Source organism: Amphiura filiformis, chromosome 4 (assembly GCF_039555335.1).
Source record: "Amphiura filiformis chromosome 4, Afil_fr2py, whole genome shotgun sequence".
In the NCBI taxonomy this organism is placed as follows: domain Eukaryota; kingdom Metazoa; phylum Echinodermata; class Ophiuroidea; order Amphilepidida; family Amphiuridae; genus Amphiura; species Amphiura filiformis.
Window position 1 is genome coordinate 79100695 of NC_092631.1, and position 21353 is coordinate 79122047.

The window sequence follows — 21353 nt, forward strand, 5'->3', positions numbered from 1 at the left end:
AGCACACGTGCATATATTTTGCTCCGCAAAAACGAAGTAGGGTAGTTCGGTAAAATTGTTTTCTTTTAATTTATAAATAGGCCTATCTGTGTTCTATAGATATACGGTAAGTCAATAAAAAGAAACGCAACGAAAAAGTATACAAAAAAACTATAGTCCAAGCAACTATATATGCTTATTATCGAAATTTTACGGTTGTGAAAAAAATGATTGGGTATTAAATGTCAAAATATGGGTTATTGGGTATTTCTTGTTGTTTTTGCATTATTTTGTGGCATTTTGATGATACAATTTAGAAGGGGGTTATTGGTTTATAGCTGGACCTAAAAAAAAGGGGGGGGGGGGGGTCATCAGGTAAATGGAACAATGATGAGAGCGGATGCTGACTTTAAATAATCTACAGAGGTGGTTACCAATTAATTTCAGATAAGTTAGTACCCCAGCAAATCTCCACCTCCGGGAATTGAACTCTTGCACTAAGGCAAGGTCTACACTAACCATTAGGCCACGCTCTGCCCGCTTGTTTTGTATAGTAGAAGTCGTTGCTGTTTTGGGTTTTACTATTTGCTTATTTTTATTTGATTAATCCTGCATGTTGCGGTTTTTAGTTTGTCGGTTTCTTCAGGGATAGCACCCAATAGCCATGATACTATCATACTACTACTAGGCCGGAAACCTGGTTTTCTGTGGCCTAAACCAGAATAGCCGGAAACCTGGTGGCCTAAACCAGAGACTATGCTATGAAACCATTACACGCCCCCGGGACTCGCCTTTTTGCCGGAAACATACCTGCTTGGATCATGGACGTTTTGAAGCTATTGGAAGCAATCATTTCGTTTCGGTGAATCTAATAAGCCCTCTATAATCACTTCGAAAGCGGTGTTAATGATACCAGGACCTTGGCTTTGTAGCATATAATAGGCCTACTATATGTGATGACAGAGGGCACAGCTTGAAAGTTTCCTTTATTCTATATGCAAAACAGGAAGTAACAAATTGCTGGAGCGACGAACCGGGATCATCACTTTGAACTCATCATTGAACTTGGTCGAATTCAAGGTTTCTGGACAGGCTGAAATTGAAGTGTGAATAAAAGCGGGAAATGATGTATTAAAGGGTCATACTACTGCAGGACACGCGTCGGTGGTATACAGATTAGGAACAACATACTTGGGATTTATACGAAGGAATTATCTTGATTTTGGTGATTTTAGAGTGAAAACTTAAGCACGATTATTTTTACTTCCAACACATGCCCTATATGGATCATGCCAAAATGATACTTTTGTTGCTAGTTCAACTTTTGCTCTTGACAGAGTTTTGTACATGTTTTAATGTGGATACCAGAGCACCTGTAGTACATAGCGGTGATTTGGGGACAGAGTTTGGTTTTTCTGTGGAGTTACATCGGGAACAAAATACAAACTGGTGAGTTAGATACGGGTAGGCCTATCGGTAGACATGGACTATGGGCTGGGCAGATACCCTATAAAAAGTTTTGCGTTTCCCGTGGACCGCATTGCAAAAACGTTGTTTAGAAATTTAAAACAACCAGGGTTGTTTAGGTGACCTGTTTAAACAACATAATATGTTGTTTAAGCCTGTTTTTATGTTGTTTAGGCCTGGCACTTCACTTGAGCAACTTTTCTTCAAGCCATTATGTCATGTATGTATACATTTAGGCCTACTAGTACGTTTGTGTTTCTGATAAAGGATAAATAGTAGGACTATATTAAAAATCCAGTAAAATGGTTATTTTTCATGCAAAAAGCAAATCAAAAAGAGACTGAAGAACAAAATTTGAAAATGAAATATATTTAGAAAATGCTCAAATCAATCAAACCATATTTTCATATTTTCAAATTTTCAAATTTTTTTTTATCAACTTTTATATCTTGACCCAACATTTTTTCCAGTCTCACTGAATGGCCCCCTTTTTTGGTCAGAGTTTCCCGTCTCACGGAAAGACCCCCTTGTTTTGGAACCTTCTCACCGAAAGACCCCTAGTTTCGAACTGCTGTCCGCACATCCCGTCACTTCCAAGTCGAATGCCCCCCCCCCACTCCGGGGTTTTGGTCGGGGTGCAAGGTCATATACTGAGGTCAAAGGTCATATGAGGTCAACTTATTGGTACTTGTACTTCCCGCCGATGTAAATACCTCTGGATGGATGCTGTGTCTTGGGAATGGATTTCAGATTTTTAGGATATGTGAGCCCGTGCTCAGAAACTCTTGCTATCATCATAGCTACACTGTACTGCATGCAGACCTGCTGTATGCGCCTATTGGAACCCTCATCTATCGCGATATTGGTGTTGTTCAAAGTCTTGTTGGTGGATGATGTGTGTGTGCGGGGGGGGGGGGGTTGAAGGAACTGGAAAGTGTTGGCCAGGTTTCATATTCGCATTGAGTAGGAAGTTGTGGGTGTGAAAGTCGGGTAACATCAGGTAAGTAATAGGCCTAGTTAGCTAATCCGGGGTAAGGGTAAATACCCGGGTAAATATGGGGGTAAATTATGCTGAATCTTAGGCCTATATCAGGGGGGGTGGGACGTTGAGGTTTCGATACTAGATTTGGGGTTTTGAGGTTGCAAATGGCGCGAAACTTTGTGATAAAACCAATGGTGGCATATCCGCTAAGATCGATTACGTTGCCCAATTTCCGTCATCAATATCATTTAAACTACCGAACGCACCTCCACAAGTTTTGGAATGTAGCTAGAAAACGTTATTTTAAGCAACTTTTTTCGGCTCACCTCAGAGGTGGAGCGAAGAAATTTTGAGATAAAAGCATTTGAAATTTGAGATTTCGCGGGGTTTTGGGGGATTTTTAGTTTAAAATTTGCCGTTACATTAATCTCTTCAACAGACTCAAAAGCAGTCGGTTGTATGGGAAGAGGTTATAGTAGCGTACTGGATGTAATGTTTCATAGATGGACAAGTACATTGTAGCTCGTCGCCGGTTATTTCCTGGTTACGAAGCATCAAGCATCAGCATGGTATGGAGAAGTCAGCTCTTCTGTTTACAAACAAACTAATAGCTCTGTTTACAAACGTGATGACAACCTGAACATAATATACTTGATGGTGAGTGTGCGGAGTATTAAATTGGTAATAGTAATTTCACTGAGTCGCTTTCTCGAGCTCACTGTTTTCGTAGGGTCACGGACACTGTCACTGCCACTGCACTGATGCAGAAAGCTTATAATTATTGCGAGCGAGCACACTGATCAGTGCATAATGTCCCGCATGATGTGTCTCTAGTCCACAATAATTATCCATCTCATGAGAGCGGCGCCTGACTTCATGTATTTTTACAGAGCGGCGCCGCACTTTGGCGCCGAGCCGCGGCGGCAGTGGCGGTTGCTCGGCGCCCCTATTGAAAATTCCTGGATCCGCCCCTGATTATAAACTGTCACTGTGTAAACTGTGTAACCCTGACCATGCTGACCCTGGCCATGGTAATTGCCGTAATTGTAATTTCACTAAACTTTTAACCCTTCGTAACTCATTACCGTTCGATGCGTTCACGTTCGTTAAGTTACGAATACCCAATACTAGATGTAACTTAAGGGTACTGTTCGTAAGTAATTTAGTGAAATGGAACTTACGACTCGTCACAAGTTACGAATAATTTTGAGACTTACGAAAGCTTTGTAAAACTTAGTCAAGTTAGTGAAATGGACACCTTGATCAAACTGTAACCCTGGGCGCCTGGGGCTGGGTGCTGGGGGCACTTAACACAAATGACCATACAAGTATAGTCTGTCCACATAGAAGTACAAAGGAAATAGACCTCGGAAACAGGAGGTATGAGAATAATTAATTCAGTGCAATGCTTCTTTGGCGCGCCAACTGCTGCGCGATACTAGTATGTGTACCGTACCATGCTCTTTACGCGTCGCGTCGCGCTCGCGTGTGACGCAAAGCATCGACCCCCGGTGCCACAGATTTGGTTTGTACTTCTAAGTGGACAGACTGTATGTTCCCCCGGAAAGACCCCCTATTTTGGATTTTGCAGCTCTGAAAGACCCCCTATAAGTGACCAAACTAGAGCTCCAAAAGACCCTTGATTTTGATAATTTCAGCTCTAGAAGGTTTTGTCAGGCAATTTTCAGCCAGAAAGCAAAGAAAGACCCTTGATTTTGACTGTTCGCAGCTCCAAAAGTCCCCATTTTGCTTGTTTGCAGCTCCAAAAGACCCCCCTTTTACCGGGGCAGCTCCCAAAGACCCACCACTTCAAAATTCCAGGTGAACATACCCACCAAATTTTGTTGATGTGCCCCCCGGCCGTAACCCTGCCTATCCCCTACTACCCCTGCTAACTAGTGACGTACCGTACTTGACACTTTAATGTTTTTTGTAATTGTAGTAGGCCTACAGCTTTTAAATGCATGTATGTAAACACGGCAGTAATTTGAGCCAACTCATCCGATTTAAATTTGAATAAACATTACTGGAGTTTGCACAGACATCACTCTCTCGAGGAAGTCAAATGGACTATTATGCCTCACCGACTTCGGGCGGGGGGGGGGGGGCATTTTTGAATGCCGAGCCCTGACCATGTCTCGGCCCCATACAACATGGAATTTCCCCAATCACTGTCCATGGACTTCCAACATGTCATTGTCTTGGTGCCTAGCAGGAAGTTGCAGAATTGCCTGGCTGTCCTGCCTACTGCCAATATGAACTTTTTATTTATCATCAGGATGATGGATTATCTCGGAATAATTAATTATCTCAGAATAATTGATTATCTCAGAATAATTGATTATCTCAGATTCTCAGGATAATTGATTATCTCAATTTATATTGCAAATAGGGACATTGACAGGACTTGAGATAATTGTTGAGATAATTTGAGAAAATACATTATCTCAAGATGTTTTATCTGGAGATGATAAATTATCTTGATAGTAAATTATAAATTATCTTGAGATCATTATCTTGAGATAATCAATTATCTTCAGATGATCAATTACCCTGAGATAATAAATTACCTTGAGACAATTATCTTGAGCAAGATAAATATATGGAAATAATAAATTATCTCAAGATAAATATCTCCATAATCTTTTGTCCAGAGATAAATCCGGGAAGATAAATATCTTGAGATAATAAATAATCTTGTCATGATAATAAATTATCTCGAAAAAATACATTATCTCAAGATGTTATTTATCTGGAGATCATAAATTATCTTGATAATCTCTAGATGATTAATTTACCCTGAGATAATCAATTATCCCGAGATAATTAATCATTCTGAGATAATCCATTAACCTGAGACAATTATCTTTAGATAAATGGAAATTTATAATGAATTATTACTGTATCTCAAGATAAATATCTCCATAAAAAACCTCTCTCTATATATCTTTTTGTCCAGAGATAAATATCTCATGATGATAAATTATCTTGAGATAATTGATAAGTCACTTTCGAAAAAATACATTATCTCTAAATCTTTTTTATCTGGAGATCAATATGTTGAGATAATCTTGAGATAAATTATCTTGAAATAATAAGTTATAAGATGACTTATCTCAAAGTAATTTATTATTTCAAGACTCTAATTTGTTATCTTTTTATAGATAAGTGTCTCAAGAAATTATCTTGAGATAAGTTTTATTAATAAATCTCAAGATAACAAATTATCTCAAGAGAATACATCATCTCAAAACCTTTTTCTGGAACTAATAAATTATATAAAATCATCTCAAGATAAATATATGGTGATGATAAATAGCTCTTATGATAAATTATCTCAATATATATTTTTGAAGTTAAATATATGGAGATAATAGTAATACTGTCAAGATGATAATGTATTATCTCAACTTAATTGATCATCCAGAGGCTATTTAAAGCAAGTACAAAAAGCTTTTCTTTTTAATTTTTTATGTCATGTAAAATTATTGTTATTATTGTCTTCTGTTTTTTACAGGAAGCATGCATGATGGTTTGGAAAATGGACCTTGTGATGGCTATACCATGGACATAGGAAACCATTGATTTTTGAATCAACAGCGGGAACTATTCTTGGTGGTTAATCAATGGAGCTCAATGGATTTGTCGCAAACTTCTCACATAGCACTATAACATGATTAGTCGTTTGGATTTAAGTACCAGCATCCAGCAGTTGGGGAAAAAAATCAGCATAGTTGAATTAATACTTAATTGTTAGTAGTTAATGGCATTATGTCAAAGTCTGGCTAACTTTGCGACTCATTTATGAGACATTGCACTGTTTCACTGTTTGATGAACTCCAATAATAAACTAAAGGTTAGATCTGCACAATAATTATTTGTGAACAAAAATATTTACGGAAATGATTGTGCTCCTGGAGAACAAAACTATGGTAAAGAGCTCCAGAATTCAGTACTCCAATAATTACATAAACAACTGAATAATCAGGGATACCAGTGGCCTCCTGAAGTTGGGAAGGAAAAAAAAATTTCATAAAATACTAAATGCGAAGCGTAGCGAGCGGAGCTCTCGTCCCTCACGGCGTGGGTCCAGGGGCCAGCTTAAGGGCCCCTGGTGGGAATCAGGGCAAAGCCCCTGTTAGAAATCGAGGGGCAAAGCCCCTCAGCCAGATGGTTTCTGCACATTTAGCACCACAGGAAAGGCCATTTCAGAGGGTAAAAAGAACATTTCAAAGCTCCTGGCTTGTTCTACACTTTTAATAAAAAGTGCTTCCTTCTTCCACAAAACATGCTTTAAAGTTTTGAGTTTCCTATACTTTTATGCACAAGAGACACTCTTAAAAAATGTTTTTTGGCTTTATTACATGACCAATATGGCTGATGTTGATATATGTGAAGCAGAAAAATAAAACAATAATTAACAATTTGTGCTTGGCATCCACTGCCTCCCCCACCCCACCCCACCCCACCCACCCCAACCTTTTGGTTACAATTTCAGGACGACAAACATTTTAGCAGATTTAGCACCCCAAAAGAGACCATTTTTGATAAAAAAAACCTGTTTTAGACTTTTTTTGAACAAATGCTTCCTTCATCCTAAAAAGTGGTTTTAAATGTTCTGTTTCCTATACTTTTGTACATGGGAGACATTCTTCAAAGTGTTTTTTTGGCCTAATAAGATGGCCTACATGATTGAAATTGAAATATGTAATGCGCTATATAAAAACAATGATTCATCAAATTTTTTACCCCCCCCTTTCGGGTATGTGGGGGGGGGCCCACATGGGGGGGGGGGGGTACTTATGATTGTGCATGAAGAATACATTGTACCCGGACATTGTATGATAAGAGTAATTCGGTATGTTAAACATACAGAGACAGAGTGATGTCACTACAAATTGGGACTAAAATAGTAGGCCTAAAAAGGAAATACATAGGCCTACACACACTCAACCACCAACACCCAACCTCCCCCCACCCACATGTACACAACGACGGCTACACAAAGCCAAAGGATACAGCTAAAAGGTTCATATCAAACCTTTGACCGAAGTTCATTTCCATTTAGACTTAAACATGACTTGATATTAGAGTATACATAGGCCTATACGGCGTCAGCATCATCAGTCCAGCATCATCTCAAACGTCATCGTTCATTAATACACATTACATACTTCTTATTTGGGTAATATTTGTTGAGGAAAAAGAGATGAGTTTTTGAACGCAAAAGCCGACACACTCAGTATAATATGCTGGTCCGATAATGGACTAAAATTCATCAATTTTGGGCATGAAAAGGTGTTCTCAATAATATAAAAATTTGACCACATGCATGTTAAATGAGTACCATTATCTAGTTGAGTCATCCAGTCAGGGTTCTAAGGAATTTTCATTTTAAAATTGGAGATTTCCTCAGATTTTTTCCCTTCCAACGGAGATTTTTTTTCGACCGGCCGACGGATTTTTTTTTTTTTTTTAAACGCGTGCGGTCCGGATTTCGGAAATATCCGGAAAACTGGCATCCCTGGAATAATGCACCAACTGCCTGCCAAGATTATAATACAGGACATTGATATGATACAGGGTCTTTGAAAGAGCTGTGCAGTCAGAAAATTTAATATATAATGGCACAACAAAAATGATCAGAATAGAGTATGATGTTGCGTGGTATTAAGGGGGTACTACACCCCTCGATAAATTTGTGTCTATTTTTGCATTTTTCTCACAAACTAATAACACAGTGATAACAAAAGTTATTGTATATTATAGGGCAAGGAATCCAATTACTACACTGGAATTTCAGTGACCCAAGACAAGCGGTTTGTTATTTATGATAAGAAATAAGGTACCACTAGGATGTACCTCGTTTCCTATCACCGCTTGTCTTGGGTTACTGAAATTTCAGTGTAGTAATTGGATTCCTTGCCCCAATAATATACATAATTTTTATTACCAGTGTGTTATTATTTTTGAAAAAATGCAAAAATAGTCACAATTTACCACATGGGTGTAGTACCCCTTAAAGCATCTGCCAATTTTTTTTTTTTTTTAATTTTGAAAATTGACCCATATGGTCATGGTCTGGATAACAATTTGAAAATTGCACCTCAATAGGTGTATAGTGTATAGTTTCTTGCATTCACAGCAATTCCGATTATTACAACATATGGGTCAAAAATATTTTTGCAAGCTATAAAATTTACCATTCTGAAATTAAAGAGGAAACCCAGCCAGGGCAGTTCTTCTGGGATAAACCATTTCCCTGCCTGGTTATCAAATTAGTAAGTGACAATTTACAAGTGACTTAACTATGCATATTTATACTATGCCAGGGTCATTTGTTTGGCAATATTTTCTTAACATGATCAAAGACATTTCACTCCCTGGAGATTTGATTCACCCGGAAGAACTACTCTGGCGGGGCTTCCTCTTTAAGGTGGTACGTACTACACCCCCTGATAAATGTTGTGACTAATTTTGCATTTTTCTCAAAAAATAACTACACACTGGTAATAAAAGTTATGTATATTATAGAGGCTAGGAATCCAATTACTTCACTGCAATTTCAGTGATTCAAGACAGGTGGTTCATTATATAAATGGGGTACATTCTAGCGGTACCTCTTTTCTTATCATAAATAACATACCACTTGTCTTGAGTCACTGAAATTCCAGTATAGTATCTGGATTCCTTGCCCCTATAATATACATAACTTTTGTTACCAGTGTATTATTATTTATAGTCACAAATTTATCAATTTACCACCTGCAAAAATAAAAACCTAGTAAAAATTTCCAGCTATGCAGTAATGGTGATGGTGCTCTTGGAGCATATGATCACAGTGAATCCATGTTGCAACCATGTAGCATCATAGGGCACGGGGGAAAATGTCCCCCTCCCCAATCGATTGCAAAGTTTAGAAAATCCAATTGGAAAATTGCCGGAAAATGGATTGTGCCCCATCAGACACAGATGCTTTAATTACCCCCCCCCCCCCAATATGATGACCTATGCTATGCCACTGATTGCTTCTATTTGATCATTGATGGTGCGTAACATTTAACCTTGGTCCTTTTTGGCTCAAACACATAAAACTGGAATGAAAGCCCCAAGTAGGTCAAATTATGCATCTCTTGACTGGAATTTTCAATACAGCAATAATCAGCAAAGAAAAAAATGGCAAACCATCTTCTCTGCAACTGAACTATCACGAGTCTGATACCATTGTTTATATGATATTTACCCATCTTACATGTATTTCTATTCCTACTCAAATGCAACACTGAAATAAATTCAAGCAAAGCAAATGATTATGCTTTTAATTTATTATTCTTTTCATTTTTACACATACAAAGTCATGATTGTTAACATCATCTGCCAGTGATTGTGTTTAAAGTTACCAAATTTGCCTTCAATAATGTAAAGTAAATCTTCAGATACCATGTAAAGAGGTTTAATAAAATGTTATTTTATATAGCATGGTTCTACTAAGTCTTGAGATTGTAGTCATTCTTCTCTCATCTTTAATGTCCATTTGCATTTTTTCCCATTTTTTTGGCAATAGCTTGTGTTCATGGTGATCATAATTCAAAATCTTCATTTCATAAAGAACTAGCTCAGTTTGCTGATCGCAAGGCCTAATATTGCCACATGACTGAGTTAGCTGGGAGTGTTTCAAAATACTTGCATTTCCCTGACAATAATGATATAAAATTGGATGGTTTGAACCCAATACATAAATTTATTGAATCGAGCTATGAGTTTTAAAATATTGGGCGAGGCGAAGTCAAGTCCAATATTTTAAACTCATAGCGAGACCAATAAATTTTGTATTGGGTGAAAAAACATCCAATTTTATCATTATGTTTTCAGAATCTTTTTTGGTCAAAAACATGACTTTTGGTAAAAAATGTGATTTTTGGTAAAAATGTGGTTTTTGGTCAAAATGTGATTTTTAGTCAAAAATGAGTTTTGGTCAAAAAATTGTGGGAAACAATATTGGGGGGAAAAGTGAGCCTATCCAACACAGTCCAAGTTTTGAGTCCAAGTGTTGATTATGATAAGGATAATGAACTGAGTGCAATGCATTCGTCAAGATAATCGCCCGCGCCGTGGAGTTATTGCATTTAGCTCGAGAGCCGATAGGCTCAAGAGCTAAATGCAATAACTCCATGGCAAGTGCAATTATCTTGACGAATGCATTTGCACAGTACATTATCCGTCATACACTTTGAGTGTAGGCCTATTAAAACAATAGGCAATATTAATTGCTGCATTCATTATATTAGTTTTAATATTAGGGAAAATATCTTACATTTTAAAAACACCGTCAGGACATTGACCAGCTACGTAGCATTTAACTGGTAAAGAAAATCAATCCCTGTAATCAATGGTATCGATTGCGCCATACGTCATACTTAGGTGAAAGTGGGATAGGGCAGTCTTGTAATAAGACTAGTAGAGTTGCACCCTTGCAAATATCATTGTCATAAATTATGATTAATGACCTCAAATAAATCAAACATCAAATGAGAATAATCGAGCTTCTATTAATTAAAAGGGCCAAAAACAGGTGGATCATAATTATACAAGATGACACCATTGCAAAATATTCAGCATTTTACAAATGAAATACATGTGCCTATATCTAAAATAACATAGCCGGGCCCGGGAAACACACACTAGCGCATAATATCATGATCATGCTTTATACCATAGGCCTTCAAACACATGTGTTTGAAGGCCTATGAGAAGACTGAACAAATTGTTAAATCCCAATGTCGTGTGTTTTAATATAAGTAGTTCAAATTATAGAGCTATAAAGTCCAGTTGATATTCACCGTAGTACTAGTCTGACATCTAAATCGATCGTTTCCAACTGGTTCAGTGCTCTCTGTGTTCGAAACCACGATATTAAATGATCACAACATAATTTGAACTTTAAAACCTACTTATATTAAAACACACGATTTAACAATTTGTTCAGTATTATCATAGGCCTTCAAACACATGTGTTTGAAGGCCTATGGTATTATAAAGCATGATCATGATATTATGCGCTAGTGTGTGTTTCCCGGGCCCGGCTATGTTTTTTTAGATATAGGCCTACATGTATTTCATTTGTAAAATGCTGAATATTTTGCAATGGTGTCATCTTGTATAATTATGATCCACCTGTTTTTGGCCCTTTTTAATTAATAGAAGCTCAATTATTCTCATTTGATGTTTGATTTATTTGAGGTCATTAATCATAATTTATGACAATGATACCTTGCACGACGATTGCGAATAGGGTGCAACTCTACTAGTCTTATTACAAGACTGCCCTACCCCAACCCTAACCCTAAACTCCGTGAAACGAGGACTGGACTCAAGTCTAGCGAGTTGCACCCTATTCGGTAATTGTACCCTATTATAGAACACCGTTTGTAACTATACCATTTTAACACCACAGAATGTATATTAGTACTTTTTTGATGGTATATATATCGAACAGACAATTATATAGTTATGTGACCTCTGTGTCGAAAGCGTCACCTAACTCTACTATATGGTTATGTGAAAGTAGTATTTCTAGTATTTGAGCGTGCACGTATTATCTAGAATCTATTGTTTAGCGTGCAGGTTTTAGATAATGCATTGTTTAGCGTGCAGGTTTATATAATTTGGGCTGTGAAGGGTAGTTCGCGAAAATAATGCACGGGAGAAGAATACATAACGATGAATAGAAACGGGCACTAGAAGTGTATATTGGACTCTTTAACTCTGTACAAAGTATAGGAAGGAAGATTCTGAGGTCATGATAGAAATAAATCGAGTGTATGGTCGAATGGGGTTAGTTGCACCTTTGAGTCAAAAGAGTTCAGTGTGGGGCACTAATTGGGGGATGGAGGACTACTTAGGTTAAATCATGATATGACTGCTCTTGTGGTTTTTTAACCAAGAACAAATTTGTTTATTTCCCAGGGGGGTCACTCCCATTGTTGCATGTACACCATCCGCGATAATAAAAATGCGTAAAAGGGTAGTTTTTTTAGGTAGGTAGGCACGATACGTGTGTATCGTGTTTAAGGTGTTAAAAACATGAAAAATTGGAAAAAAGGGTAGCAAAATTGCAATTGCTAATTACGTGGAAATGAAATTTAGGGTATGACATTTGATGCAAGGAACAAAATCCCTGTATATGTTTAGGGTGTGAAAACAGGCGTGTGATATCTGTTTAGGGTATCGTTTTAGCCAAGGGTTAATCCTTGTTTAGGGTGCATTTCAAAAGTTGATTATCGCGGGAGGTGTACAGGCCACAATGGGAGTGACCCCCTGCAGGTTTATTTAACCAGTCGGTCCGGGCAGACGCAAGCTCGGGCCCTGATAGGGCCAGGCTCAAACAAAAGGCTCAACCCAAAGCCTAAAAGCTTACAAGCACAGGGCTTCAACTGGCCCTATATTTCCTATATTTCCTATATTTTTGAACTTTTCCTATATTTCCCTATAAAGTTGTAAAATGCCCTATAATTCCTATATTTTTTTTCTCAAAATGTACGTATGTGTTTTTACGTGCACTGTTTATAATATTGTGTCTCAATGAAGACAACTGAGGGATGCTATGATGTGCTCTTTTGTATAAATTGGGCTTCAAAATAACAGCACTGATCGAATTGGTTTAAATTAACAATCATTATTATTTATGGAATATTTAATTAATATGAAGTTATGAAACACCACATAATAGGTGGGGTAATATTTTTACTGACATTTTGGTTTAAAAATCACTGATATTCACATCAAATTCTTATTCAGTTGCTGTGCCTTATCAAGCACACAATTTGATTTAAAGATTTGAAAAAAAAAAGATATTTGGTATCTAGGTGGAGAAATATTTTTACTGACATTTTGGTTTAAAAATCACTGATATTCACATCAAATTCTTATTCAGTTGGTGTGCCTTATCAAGAATACACACAATTTGATTGGTTTCAGTTATACATTATGACACAATAGTGGATAGTCACAGTGCACACACTGCCACACAATGGGGACACGCTTGTAGATCTTCAATGCAAGTCCGCAAACTAAGAGCATGTTTCAGCAGCTTAGATGTGGGCAGATTTGATGAGATAGTTCATGTCCACATTGTCCGGATCTGGTGGTGTCAGGAAGCATGTTCCACTCTGGGGTGGTCCAAGGATATAGTAACTGCAAATAGCCATTTTTGTTGGCTGAGGATCCCATATTGTCTGACAATATTCCAACAGTGGGCAGACAGGTGCTTTTTACGCTTTTTCCTTTGTATAAAACTTGTCACCACAAGATGATAAGTTGCTTCGAAGAAGTCCCAAAATTCTATTTAGTTTTATGGCGATCTGATTTGTGTGTCTGTTCCAGGTAAGGCTGGATGAGAGCTCTACTCCCAGGTAAGGGTAATGATCAACTTTGTCAAGCAGACTGTCTCCCATCGTATACCCAGGGATGTAATGTAAATCTTCAGAAATTCTTGATATCAGGAAATTTTACTTGGATCTTCATTGTACAAAGTACAGGGAAAACTCTGGAAATGTGAAAGAAGTTTCAAGAAATTATGTCATTGCTTGTGTTCATCCTTGTGTACCGGTTGATCCGGTTTACAATTGGCTTGTTTTTATGAGTGACTCCCAGTTGGGTTTCCCAGTTGCAGATGGTCGATGGTTTATGTCATTTTGAAGAATTATGGAGTCTTCAGCAGATTTGATTTCTTGATACACAATGCAGTCATCGGCGAATAATTTCTCTCTTGAAGACAGGTTGTCAGGCAAATCATTGATGTAGATTAAAACAGCAAAGGCCACAATTAGTGTAAAAATACTATGTGATAAAACCAAAAGGTCCACCGCATGCACTTCCATTATACATTAAGGTATAGACTGTGCAGTGTGATATTATAACAAATGCATGTATCAATTTAACTGAAGTCATTTTTCTTCTACATTTATTGTCTGTTTTGTTTATACATATTACATGTACAAGTGTAAGATCATACTTACACTTCTAATAAAACAAAATTATTTGTATGTTTTGACAAATGCTATACTGACACTTTTGTGGGAAACAAAATCAATTTTGTCAAAATTTGAGCAACACATTTATCACCAATTAATTGAACATGATCATAGGCTTTCTTGAGTGTTAGATAGGAATCGCTATAAGGGGAGATGGAGGAAGCCATTACCTGTGCAAATTATGCACACACTAGTAAGAAACTGTTAAATACAGTGAATATTGTACATTTTGTGTAAAATATGTCGATAAAAAATCCTCTATTATACATCATTTGCCCTATATTTTAACTATATTTTCCCCAAAATATTCCTATATTATCCCTATATTTTTTCCCAAAATGGTCCTATATTATCCCTATATTTTTGCAAGAGTTGAGTTGAAGCCCTGCAAGCATGATGTTCTCAGCTGTCTATCCAATCTATCACTACAAGATTCCTATTTTGGCCATCTGCAGACTGGTACACACAAAGTACCTACACAGTACCAATTATGCCACTGCACAGGATCCACCAGCAGTGGTACTGCACTGGTTCTAAACTGGTACTCACCTGGTACTGCACAGTACCAGCCAAGTACATGTACCTCCGACTACCTCAGCGATGGTGTACCTGTGCAGGCAGCCCAATATGAATCAGGTAGTGTAACTGAGCTTCATAATATTAATCCTAAAACATTTGTTGTCACAGTCCACTGCTTAGATTTAATTTCTAAATTGGAATGTAAAATCTAAAAGTTACTTGTCGATTGCTTGTTGCCACAAATGGCACTGTAGTACACCAGTACACAGACTCATGAGAGGAATGTTTATTGCAACTTTTTGATATCAAATATGGTTCCTGACTACCAGTTGCCTGAGTTATCAGTTTCCAGGGCTTGGTCAATCTTTTGCCTTACCACACACACCAACCTATAAATTTAAAAAGAAATAGAATAAAATATTGTTTCACATCGAACAAGTTTTTACTGCAAATTGAAAATGATATGTGGGATACAATGATATTCTGGGAGACAAATTACTGCTGGTGGCAAACATTGGCAAAATGGTGCAAGTGATTATGAAAATGCCACTGTTAGCGACAACATTTCAAATTCATTTCAAAGCAGTTTGAGGTACCGGTACTCAAACTTTCTTACATGTAGCTCCAACTTCCACTTACATTCTCCGCACAAAGGTGTGAGGTGTACACCACAGCCACAAGAGGGCACACAGAAAAAATAAATTATCAAAAAATTCACAACTACTTTCCTCACATGAAGTTAAATTAAAGAAATCTTTTTTTTTTACATCAGTGTAAATTTTGAGCACATTTGAAGGTGTAAGGTGACCAAAACTGTGACTGAAACTATAGTCTCTCCCCGGAGACTGGCTTAATCACAAATGAATGAGCAAGGGTTTGCCGTAATAAATACAATGTACATTTGCCTACCAAATCACAGTTACTTGGCATGGGACAATTACATATTTAGCATTTCAAAAAATGATGATTTAAAATTGTATTTAAATATAATGCAGGTTTTTCACAACATCCTTAACCCTGCAGTCACATGGCTGCTCACTACAAAAGGGTTGTAATGTTAGCAATACAGCAGGTTTTTTTGGGTTGGATTATTTAATGAGTTTGTGTCCCTAAGTATGTGTAGTAAACTAAAAATTAGTGGCTAAAATACAATGTACATGGCAAATTCCTTTCTATTCAAAAACTAACTTTGCTGAAACTGCAACCCATTCATGGTGGATGATCATGGAATTGTCTACATTAGGGACTGTTCTCAAACACTTGTTGGGGGGGGGGGGCTGATGCAAAAAGGGGGGCTCTTAAAAGTTTTGACCCTTCTAGGGGGAGAGGGGCTCTGAAAAAATTGACCACAAATTTTCCCGGAAAATTGAGTATATGGGGTTGACCCATAATTTTCATGTCAAAAAGGGGCCCCTGAAATTTTTGAGATCTGAAAAGGGGGCCCGAAAAATTTTCATGATGAAATTTTTTTGCATCAGGGCCCCCAACAAGTGTTTGTGAACGGTTCCTTAATCGATTTTACTGTATGATACATGTGTATATACGAGGGGGTATCCAAAAGTTTTTGACATCACCCAGAAGTGAAAGAGCTATATTGATGAAATTTTGTCAGTGTAATCACTGGTCCTTATAAGTACATTATGGTTCAAAAATGGTCTCATAAGTATGTTTACTTTCTTTCCAGGTGGCGCTAGATGGGCAGTAGGCGCATTACCTTTTCATGATAAGATCCTCCACTTTCTTGAGTTTCTTCACTGTGGCGCGCCATCCATAAGTGATGGACGTCCACTTCTTGGCTAATCTGTGAGGGACATGTGGCCAGTTTGGAAATTCCTTTTTCAAAAAGCAACAGTGCAATATGATGGGCAATCATCACCATAGATTTTATGAGTATTGTAGGCCTAACCCTTCAAATGCAGGAACCTTAATCACGCTACGTTCCTCAATTTTCACCATCTTGCAGGTTATGCGCCTAGCTACTGCCCACCTAGTGCCATCTGGATAGAAAGTAAACTTATACTTATGAGACCATTTCTGAACCATAATGTACATAAGGACCAGTGATTACACTGACATAATTTCATCAAAATAGCTCTTTCACTTCTGGGTGATGTCAAAAACTTTTGATACCCCTTGTACAATGTACATGTCATACATCATAGACTTACTTGCAAACTCATTTTGTGTGGCATGGTGGTGCAGGGCTCTAGCCTTCTCCTGTCTTTTTCTCCTGATGAAATGAAGAAAGAAATGCAAATTTAGATATCAAAATTTGAGGAAAATTGAGGTACATAATACATTAGATGCATGCATAAACTCCTCTAGTTGATTAATTTCACAAAAGTGAGGTTGAGCTTTACCCAAGGAAAATCTAGTACTTGGACGAAAAACAAGCAAACACAAACAGAGAAATATTGAAATTCCCAATGATTACACAGACAGTACAAGTACCCACACAGATTTGGTGCCCTAATTTGTTTACTTAACTACACTGTATTGGTAAGCACCGGAAAAATGTATGATTTTTGAGAGCAAATTTTATGCACCAATTTCACAAAATTCCTGATTTGTGTGATTTATCCATAATATTACCAAAATGTGTGCATTTTCCGCAAAAAGTTCAAATTTGCATTTTTTAAATTAAATTACGCGGCAGAGTTGAATTCGTTAAAATTAAGTCCTATGAACAGTGGCGTGCAGTACCACCCCTACCCCGGGGGCTGAAGAAAATTCAATTTTGCCGCCTTCCTCAGCAGCCCGAAAAGGTTGCCCCAATTTTTTTACGTTCGTTTGAAAAAGTGAAGAACAAAAAAAAAAGGATTTCTTGGCGCTAGCGCCCCAAAAGCAACACATTTTGATATATAGTACAATTTTTTCAAATTTTCCGCCCCTTTTTCTTTGCTAATTCTTTTTGCCGCCCCTTTCTTCTTCCTCTGCCCCTTCGATTTGGCCACCCCCTGCTTTGACTCCGGGGGGCTGGCGCCCCCAAAGCCCCCCCAAAATATACGCATGATGAGGGCGGTCGACTGCATATCCGTCAGTACACGCTTTTCAATACGGAATAAATGCTAACCTCATCGTGACATCATCCAAGCAGCAAAGTTCATTTCCCATGGAAAAAGCATGTATTGGCGGATATGCAGTTTACCATTCTGCTATGGTCTATTTTCTATACCGGTACTTTTTTCTGCATGGATTGTATTACAGATCACCATGGGTTCTTTCAATTTTGTTAAAACTTATGGTTTTTTTTGGAAATTGAATACTTTAAAATGGGTATCTTGGAAAAATCTTAAAATTCGTGGCCAAACCTAAAATTCGCGATTATACCCGGTACCCAAAATATGTGAGTGTTAGCGTTTCACATACATTGTACATATCTTTTCAGATTGATTTTTTTTACTTCAATTACCAAGAATGAAGATGTAAATACATGATGAATTAATACATACCCTTTTCTTTCTTCCTTTGTGTGCTGCTTTGCTTGTAGCTCGAACTTCCCCGTCAAAAACAACTATGGGCGTAACATTTTGCCTAACCAACACATCTACTGCTTAGCAGAAATCATTGACATACCAGGGTACCTGTAAGAACCATAATTGCATAAAAGTGACGTAAAAATTGGTTGATATACAACTTGTCCCTATCCCAACCCACCCCTTGACCAGTAGCGTATCTGTGGCAGGGGTCACTCAGCACCCCCCCATGGCTTTGACCAGGAAGGAAAACCTGAAAAATTATGCTAAATCAGCCTATTTTACACCTCTGCCTGAGAAAATCTACCCTGTGACCGGGTAAATCTACTGCACACCAGGATTTTGCCCGCTCTGACAAGTGACCCCAATACACGGTACACCACTGCCCTTGACAATATAGTCTACCCGTCCCTTGACAATATATATAGTCAACTACCTTAGCTTTATTCCCTCCAGCAAGCAAGGGACAGGTTGGTTAGTGACGAGTTGCCTTCAAAAAATGTGGTGCAGGTTGACGCAAGGACAGGTTGGCATAGGAACGGCTTGTCATGTATTCTTACAAATTTACTTCATTAGGTAGGTATGCTAGGTGAATTCAAATTTGCCATCAAACTGCACCATTTTACATATCAAATTAAAGCCATTGAGTAAAGAAAGCCAAAACTGAAAACATTTTTGTCATAGCACTTTCCGTAACAAAGTTACCTCTTGTCAAAGATTGACTTTCATCAAAAAGATTCTGCTAGCAAAATTCCCCAAAAGCGGCATTTAGGGGTGTTTCTAGATCTTAGTCTCATGGCGATAGCAGCTTTTTTAATGGAACTGCTATCAAAATCCTCTAAAATTCCATGTGCGACTTGATTATCACCATAAAAAATCCTATATTTGGGTCAAGTGAAGTATAGAAAACATATTCATGTAGGTTTCCTTCACCGGCCTATTCTTGAAAAAAAATTCAAATTTCTATGTAAATATGCATTGTGTTTGGGCCCCGGTCTCGGCGAATTTCGCTGACTAGCAAATGTGTTAACTAAGGTTTGCCTGGGATACCTACATTAGGAATGTGACCAGGTAACATTAAAACCAATCAACGGTACAGGATGCTTTTTTGGTCACGCAGCTATAAAAAGACAATTTTCATGGTTTAGAATAGGAGATTAATGATAAATAAGCCCTTAATCCTTTCCTTCATCACCGAATACAAGTCACACACTTAAAATAATTTCTTAATATATGAATAGTATTGTAAATAATTGTGGTTCTTGAGAAATATGTCAATTATGAAGATGTTGCGTTTCAACTCTTTTCACATCATAATTCCCAGAACCACAAGATCCACAAAATTGTAACTGGATTCAGCACCACACCCGATTTAAAATGATCATAACAAATTTCACTACATGTAGATGGTATACCATCTACATTACATAGTATTTAATAAGCTTAAGCTTAACTTACTTTCGTGGATCAATTCCAGGTTGTGCAGTGTACTTCGTTAATATTTATGTGTAGATCCATAAATTGATGCGTCAATGCCTGCACTTCACCGCCCAAATCCGCGGCAGAAACCCTGGCAGAAACTTTATTTTCTATATTCTTGAATTTTGGGAGTAAAGATTTAATTCCCATTGTCACGATTCGATTGTAACCGTGTGTTGAAGCTGGTCAACTCCGGGATTGTTATTTACGATCAGCTGATTGAAGATCACAGGCTGTTTTTAACGGCTGATATCGCTAATTGTTCAAAATGCGCATGCGCTAGACATGCGCATAAAACAAATCGTGTTCCCGTGGTGTTGCCGTCGGGATTGCCCTGGAATTGCCAGAGAAGTATGTCCCACCCCCCCTGGCCTATATCTCTCAGTAATATTTTTAATGACTAGTCCTTGTTGACAATTCATAACCTCTTGTTTTAGCCTGATCGATTTTGGGAAAGGGAAGATGTAAAAATTGATTATTTTTACAAACTTTTGAAGAAAATTTTGTGTAATTTTACTGTAAAATTAAAAGGAGCGATTGCCGAATATAGAGTGCAACTCTACTAGTCTTATTACAAGACTGCCCTACCCCAACCCTAAACCCTAACCCCGTAAACGAGGACTGGACTCAAGTCTAGCTAGTTGCACCCTATTCAGTAATTGTACCCCTTTTTGGACAGGGGGATGCGGATTTGGACATTTTTGGACCATAAAGGCATAAAAACCTATATTTTTTTGCTCAGTATGCTAGCAAATGGGACTTTTTGGGTAAAAAAAAAGGGGGGCCTTTGGCATTTGGGGGGTGTCACACCCCCATAGATGGCGGAACCTGGGGGGCCAGGGGGCCAGATATTTTTTGCTCAGTATGCTCGCAAATGGGACTTTTTGGGTCAAAAAAGGGGGCATTTTGGGCTTTTGCATTTGGGGGGGGGATGTCACACCCCCATAGGCGGTGGAACCGGTGGGGGGGGGGCAGGGGCCTGCCCCCCACTTTTAACCCATAATGTGCTGTGTGTCACATGTCTGGGTGAACATAAATAATCAAATCTCTATTCTAGACCCTTAACATGCTTAAAGAATGTATAAAATGATGCATGAAATGGCTTCAATTGGACCTTCATTTTGCACAATTTTCCAACTCCCCTGTGTTAATTCACAGTGTGTAGGCATATGGATAAACAAATTTCCCTTTTCGCTTCTGCATTGGACATCCAATACTAAAAGCAACAAGATACATATTTGGTGCATAGTACAAACGCACCAATATGAACCTCGCGCCAATCGATTCGTGTTCCACGACTCTTTAGGATATTTGGTTTAAAAGATACAGGGTTAGGTGCACTAAGTACAAAAAGTGTACATATATGCGACCGCTGACTTTTGTGTTCCTTAAGACCAGAGGAAAAGTTTGACATATCGC

General features: G+C 37.9%; 1 protein-coding gene and 1 long non-coding RNA gene across 2 annotated transcripts in view; one reads left to right on the top strand and one right to left on the bottom strand.

Annotated features, from left to right (window-relative positions):
* Positions 1 to 881: 881 nt before the first annotated feature.
* Positions 882 to 21353, top strand: part of LOC140151472 (integrin alpha-8-like) — a 68827-nt gene continuing 48355 nt past the window's right edge. The window contains exon 1 of the mRNA XM_072173824.1: positions 882 to 1428. Within this exon, the coding sequence (XP_072029925.1) occupies positions 1253 to 1428 (176 nt within the window). The 5' untranslated portion in view covers positions 882 to 1252. The remainder of the gene's footprint in view (positions 1429 to 21353) is intronic.
* On the bottom strand, positions 12485 to 20288 carry LOC140151471 (uncharacterized). The gene is made up of 4 exons (XR_011858942.1): positions 19914 to 20288; positions 18432 to 18563; positions 17148 to 17209; positions 12485 to 15368 (listed from the first exon to the last, which is right to left on the bottom strand). It is a non-coding gene; the product is annotated as an uncharacterized lncRNA (long non-coding RNA).